Source organism: Phaethon lepturus, unplaced genomic scaffold (assembly GCF_000687285.1).
Source record: "Phaethon lepturus isolate BGI_N335 unplaced genomic scaffold, ASM68728v1 scaffold3801, whole genome shotgun sequence".
In the NCBI taxonomy this organism is placed as follows: domain Eukaryota; kingdom Metazoa; phylum Chordata; class Aves; order Phaethontiformes; family Phaethontidae; genus Phaethon; species Phaethon lepturus.
Genome location: NW_010519673.1, coordinates 32814 through 40323, shown reverse-complemented (window position 1 = coordinate 40323; position 7510 = coordinate 32814). Strand labels below are relative to the sequence as shown.

Genomic DNA, 7510 nt, shown 5'->3' with positions numbered 1-7510 from the left:
AGCTGGGCCTTTCTGGCAGTAGGATGTAGCAATTTAAATTACATTATCTGAATGTTTTTCCTCCCCCTGCACATAATTACAATTATTTGCAATGCTTGTTGGTATGGCTAAGCTTGCCCGTGCTAGCCACTGTATTGTTTAAAGGCAGCACCGGTTGTCAAAAGAAGGCGCTGGATGTGCTGTAACAGAATTGATTGTTGATTTGTGATAAGTGATTGGTGATAAGTGATAATCTATCAGCAAACACTCGTCATGGCTGCCAGCATACGAGGGCATGGAAACAGGAATGCAGTCAACAGGAGTGCAGACCGAAGATGATGTCCTTAACTTGCTGTGCGCAGAAATATCAGTACGTTTCTAATTAAATTCACGTGTATCTGGTGTGCTCCGGCAGACAAAGGAGACCCTTGGTGCAGAGTCCAGCAGGGGGAGTCGGGCGTCCGTCACCGCAGCCTCTGGCCACCGCCGGAGCCAGGCATGCCTTGCTGCAGCCGGGAAGGCCACACTGGGCACTTTCTGTTCCTTTTTTTAAGTGCCAGCACAGCACTCACGTCGACTACCCTCCAGTAATTGTCAAACAACAGAAAGGCTAAACTACTTGTCTAATAATTTTGTAACACTAACTACGGCTTCTATTGAAAAATCCCCAAAGTCACGAAATCTTTCACAGCACCGCACACATAACCTGTGAAAAACTTCATGACACGTTACATTGTTACTTTAAAATATTCTACCTTTGCAAACTTTTCAGTCAATTCAATATTTTGTATAAACTTGAGAATACCTTGAAAGAAAGCAGCTGGGCCTTCCTGTAATTACTTTATTAAACTACTTAGTAACTTCAGTACTGATTTTGTGTTGATCTAGTTAATGTCCCAAATAACACATCCACGTTACTAAAACCATCAGTATTTGTAACAGATGTTCTTCTTTTGGCCAACATCTGAAAACGAAGCCCTGTTACCAACACATTTTCCCATTCCAAGCAATACCCCGAAATCTTTGTCAAACTTTCTTGCTTTCATCATTGCTCAGCTCATCACACAAACCATCTGCATAAATAAAGATGCAAGCATCTGCTGTATGGCAAATGGTCTCAGGGGCAGATGTTTTTATCCTTGCATTCATGTCACTGGCTTGGATACATTATTTGAACAGATGTACACAATCTGAAAGTGTCGTGTCCCACAGTGAAATGTCTCCAACTGCTTCCTATCAAAGTACATAAATGCTATTTGCACCTGCATTTATGTTAATGATATAAAGGCAGCAGGGGTTCCAGTAACATGAGAGTTGATGCTAAGAAACACATTCACATGGTTAATTGAAGATTGAGATCTCCCAGCACCAAATGACCATACTAACATGGATACAGAATGTACTAAACTATACACTGACTTTTAAAAAAGTTGTATGAATTTTTTTAATTAAAATAAAAATACTAAAGGAGCAAAGCTATAATTCAGCCTGTGATATACTTTTCCAATGTATATTTTAAAAAGACAAAAAAGTATTAAACAAATTCCTAGATAACCAGGACAGCCTTATATTTTGCACAATAATTGAATAAAATACACAAATATTTCATGTTAGAGTCATTTAACAAAAACATTTTACAAATCTGATAATGCCAAAGGTATTTCATTTCTCTAAGGCACACTGGTATTCTATGTCATTATGGAGCACTATAAAAAAAACCCAGTACTTGCTCAACAACAAATATTAACATGAGTGTGAATGATGGAATATGATGCTTCACTTACAATTTCCTAATTCCTAGAATAAAATTAAAATCTTAGAAGTTAAATATTTATCATTACTCAGAAAAGTGCATGTTTGAACATTGAGTTACAATTGCTTGTTATATAAATTATAATCACCTTTCTTATAAAATACTTTAAATTGAGAAAAATAGATGCCCTGAAGGAGTACGTATCAAATTACAGAACTCCTGCTATTACATGACAAATGGTAGCACTGAAGAGTGTATGTTGTCACTCAAAGAACTTGTACTATTACTTCCATACTCAACTGAAAAATAACAAGCACTTTCAAAGTATAGAAAGACTGACAAAAATGCTATATTGAATGTAGCTGATGGATAGGTTCTACTTCCAACATAATTTATTTTCAAACCTTTTGTTTGTAAGAAATGCACCAATGTTATAGTTGTACATAAATCATTATAAATTGCTAATAGCCTCAACACTTTCAAAGTGCCATAACATATTTAAAAAACAAACGTGGTGCTTGATAACAGGATGAAAAAGAACGACAGTAAAAGAATATAAAAAAATATACTGAGACTAGTATTTGATTTTGCACTGATACAGCTTTTGGTCAGGATCTGGTTATGATTTCTAACATGAACCCTCACTTCCAAAGTTTACAAGATGGCTCCTATAATTCACTCTGGGTGCAAGGTGATAACAGGATACTGACTGGAATAGATTTTGTGTTAGAAAAAAAAAAAGTCTTCAAAAAAAATCTCAAAGCAAATGATTCAGAAGTTTCAAGTTTGCAAACAGCTTCACAGTCTATATTATCCTCCTGTTATTCAGAAATGGCTCTAACATAAAAATAACACATTCAATTTGACTACAACAGTGGTCAAATTCCTGTTATTTAAAGGAAAAATTAAATTAAGGCTTTGAAGTATTAGAATTCAGTATTTCAGTCATAAGCATATGGACATAGAGCATACTGCAGGGTGGATAGCTTTACAGAACAGTTCTTTCTCCCTTGAAAGAATAGTCGCATTAGACACAGAACTCATCAGCCAAGATCAATTTGCATGACATCCTTCTGGAATAGCTTCCTCATAATTATTACAGTATCATAAAAATACTCAGCCTTCACAAAACAGGTAAAGTATAAACTTACATGACAGGAAAAGCTCAAGACTTCAAGTTAAGTAATATGTAGTGCTTTTCTTAATTAACATAATTATTAACAATGGAAACTTAACTGACAACTTGCAATGGCTCTGAAAGGTCCATTAGAGCTTATGTCATATCCTTCAAACATTCACTCACATTTAAGAAGTATCATTAAAAATGACATTCAAGTTAAAAATCATATTTAAACATTATCATTGTGACACAGATCAAAAGGGAAAGGAAATTAAAGTTATGGCTCCACATTTAGATGCTTGGGGATACATAGCTGCAGCACAAATACCTTACTAATAACAGATGGAAAGATTCAAAACACTAATCCTACTGAAAACTAAATGAACAAAAGATGACTTCTGAAGACAAAACATGGAGGAAATATAGTTAAACACAAAAAATGTCTGTAAGGATAGGAATGATGGAGAGCAGGCACTTAAAATCTAAAAATCTAAGTTTATATTTAGATTTTTTTTGTTTGTTTGTGCTACTCTTGTAGCATAACTCCAAATAGATTTGATCCTCAATTATATGAGGGTCAAATATGACAAGGATTTTCATATATATAAGGATAAAAAAATCTGTAATAAACCATGAACTTTTAATTCTGATAAATCAAACAAGAAGCAGATTTATTTATTTCAAGTTTCAACTATAGGTGGTAACAGTATCTAGCAATGTCCCAAAGAAGAAAACAATATAAGCTATTGCAATTGCTTAAATTGATAAATACTGCAGTATAATGGCTTCTTTTTTTAAAAAAAAAACATATTAGGGGAGAATAGTAGACACAAGTTATACAGTGATTTATTAATGATGATGATGATATTTCTTCCACATTTTGAATCACAAGCATCTAATTTCTCAAAAAAGTATAGAAAGTATACTATACCTGCAGAAAAAGTTAAAGGATTCTGCATTATGCCCTTTAATAGTTACGACAACGTTCCTGGAAAGAAGAAATACAGATACTTAGAAGTTCTGGTAATCTTTTATAAACTAAAAAAACATAGGACAATAGCAATAGTTTTCCGAAACTGTCTTTCAGGATGGATCCCAGTATGCCCATACCTCATGCAAAACACCACCAGAGTTTTAAACCGTTTCCCTGGATCACACATACCCATATAAGCAATCTCCATATTTCAACACTGGGTACAACTAACTTAGGCTTCTTGTAATTGAAAATCCCATTAAAGCCACAAAAGAGGACATGTCATGAAATCCAATGTGATAATGCATTCCAAAGAATCACAGACAATATAGGGTTAAGCAATTTTCCTTCAAACATCTGACTGCATGGATCCCATATAACTTGACTGACAAGCAGAATCTTCCATGGATGCTACAATGAAGATCTTAGATTGCATTTGTGAAGCAAACATTACACTGCCACCTCTCCTGAATTTCACCTTGGTACTTACCACAAAATTTGATACATAATGTTTGACATAAAATAGCGCTACATCAAGTGGCCACCCAGTAACTTAAGTGTTGGCTATTTCTTTCCAGTGCGTTCAATGTGTTGCTTAAGCTTTGCTCAAGTGTGATTCAACAGTCAAGTAAGAAAGGCATAGTATATCTACTGAGACTTTCTTTATGATAAAATGGTCTAGCTTTTGGAATGGCTGCATAATAGCTTGGTTCGGCTAACACCACTAACATGTAAGTCACACAAGGTATAAAACTCTTGTTCTCCCGATGCAGTTGGAGGCTTTAGGAAGGTAACAGGCAAGTCCATTGACTGTCACAGATGGAACTGCAACTACTTGGGGGTTTACTTGGATCTAGGCTTTCATACTAGTGCCTATCTATAACATTTCCCATGAGCAGAGCCAGCTGTGTGGATGTGGAGTTTGCTTACTTTCCTGGCCAATTTAACAGCTGGTAGAATCTTACATAAAAACCATTCCAGACATGCACTCAAGAGCCCCCTTCCAAATACATGAAGTACCAAAGAATGTTTTTAGATAAATACAACAATAGGACAAATTCTGATAAAATTACCAAACACAAAAATAAGTCTTGCATATGTTTATTTACTATCATGCAATTGACTCCCAAAAAGCAATGGAGAGGTTCCAGGAAGGAGACGGTTCTGTGGGCAGCAATAAAGTATAAAAGAGGCAAAACCACTTCCATTTCCAAGAAGTTCAGTACCAAAGCATAAAAGAAAATTGAGTGTGGCTGCTGTGAGGAGACCTCTCACACAGCAAACAAGTGAGAATCTTTGGTACCTGTATCTTCTGTGCTGAGCCATATGTAATAAGAAGCTCTTGTATGTCAACCAGCGCCTCCTGGCACAGGTTTGCCGACGTGGATCAGCCGACCCCAGGCTGCCTCAAAGAGCCTCTGTCCGTGGTGCTTAAGCAGTCAACCTCTGATCTGTCAGACCCAGCATACAAACCTATGTCGGCTCACCTACATGTAGTTTCCCGTCGCGGTAACCTATAGACAACCCCCTCTTAACCTACAAGAATGGAACAGACCACATTGATGTCACTTTGGAATGGAAAAACACTTCTAGGCACCTGCATGGATTTTCAACTTTTCACCCACAGTGTAAGACATCCTTCTTTAAGGCCGTGTCGCTTAACAAGATCTTTTTACAGAAACAAAGTCCAAAGTTTTTCTTCTATTTTAGGACTTCCAACACTTGAAAACATACTGAAGTATTTACAGCAATGCATATTCTTGTAAAAAACAATGTAAGAAATGATGTTCAAATGAAGGTTCTCAAAATCATTATTCTGAAGTCCCATTTTTATAGGTTGTCATGGTCGCTCCCAGTCGCAGGGAACATTAGATCTTTTTAAAAGGGTGCCCCACTTCTGGTTACTATCTCCTCTTAGAATTACAGAAAACAAACCAGACTTCAGGATACAGATCGATAATTCTTAGAATATCATGTGGAAACACAAGCTTCACATCTTCTTCCAAGCATTCACAAACCCCAAGACTAGGGCAGAAAATTGGACCACAGAAATCAAAACATTTCGTACAGGTATCGCCAATTTGAATTCAGCCCTGACTGTAGTAAGATAATGGTCTTGATCCAAAAAATCCAGTGCTTATTTGACAGACCAGTACATTGATCAGCTGCTGTCAATAAAAAAAGAAACATATAATTTCCCAAATTAACTTTTCATCTTTTAGACATTTAGGAATTATTATTTTTTTATTGTTGTTACACTGAAGAACCTTTCACTGCCCTTTATTTTTGTAAATACTTAATCAAGTAACCCTTCTTTTTGGAAAAACTGAACAGCTCAAGATTTTGCAGTCAGGGCAAGTTTCTTACCATGCCTTCAAATTTTTCTATCCATTGCTACATCTATGACTGTATTAAAGCATGTTTTCTTCGAATACAAATACACTTTACAAAGCAAACCATGTAACTTTGTGTAACTGTCCTGTCTCCATTTTACACTCTTTTTGAATTTATCATCAACAGTGATACTGTCTTTTTGATCACTGCCTAGTGCTGTCTTGGAACCAGTCCCACCACAACTTTATTACAAGTATAATGATTCACATTCCTTTCTCATGGACAGTTTCTGACATCTTTCATCCGACTGGAAACATGTTTAACAGATACTTAATAGCTACATATATTTATGTTTAGGACATGCATCAAACTGCAGTCCTAACTGAAATCTTGAATCAATGCACAGCACAGAAGTTAAGGATAGTACATCTATACAGCTACCTATACCTGCCCTCAGCAGAATTTTTTTTTTTTTAATTTCATTATAAAACTGGCTTGGCATGACTACTTTCCATAAAAACCATGTTGATGTTCAAAAAAGAGCCAACCTTAGCAATAAAATTATTAACTAAATTTTGTACCTGTCTTACACTCTTACATCCAGGAAAAAATTTAGGTTGGACACCACTAATAATGCACAATGTCTCATTGTTTTTATTGAATACTAAGGAGGCAAACATTCTTACAGTCTTCCTTTGTTGTATCTGAGTGCAACACTGGTTCTTTCCAAATACAGAAGATTATATTCTTTCTATCTGGCATTATCATCCATTTTTTCTGCACCTGAGAGCTTATCTGAATGATAAAACTTTTAAAGTTCAATATTATCTTCAAATCTGTTTTGCTCAGTTTGTAATTCTACCATAGGACAATAAATAAAATATTTTAAATTAAAGTAAAATAAAAGCATTCAAGTCACAGTACTCCAGAACTCAAAATAGTTCCCTTGAAATCTGCTGCTGACTGGTCAGAGATAAAAAGAAGTCTATTACAAGAATTTCAAGTGAAGTGGAGTTGAAAGTGGACCGAATTAAAAAGCAAACTTTATTTTAATGCAACAAAATAAGCTCTAGCATGCCTACACTACTCTTTACGTTACCACAGAATGAAGGGATAAGTAAATTTTCAACCAGAAGAAGCAAAATTATCAAATCAACTGGAAAAAAACTACACTGTAAATTGTCTTTAACAATCAACAGAAGCAGAGTACATGCATGTAATAACTTAAAAGCAATTTTCACAGAAAAATACCCACAGGTTTTTATATGAAATTGGTGTCCTGATAGACAGACTGAATCTGAATATCAGGTGAACCCAATTAACCTGATTTGATGCTTGTCCATACTAAGAC

At 35.5% G+C, this 7510-nt stretch overlaps 1 protein-coding gene across 1 annotated transcript in view; it reads right to left on the bottom strand.

Annotated features, from left to right (window-relative positions):
• The window catches only part of ZNF438 (zinc finger protein 438), an 18338-nt gene extending 14527 nt beyond the window's left edge, over positions 1 to 3811 (bottom strand). Inside the window, exon 1 of the mRNA XM_010297118.1 lies at positions 3784 to 3811. Within this exon, the coding sequence (XP_010295420.1) occupies positions 3784 to 3811 (28 nt within the window). The remainder of the gene's footprint in view (positions 1 to 3783) is intronic.
• Between the last annotated feature and the right edge of the window lie 3699 nt (positions 3812 to 7510).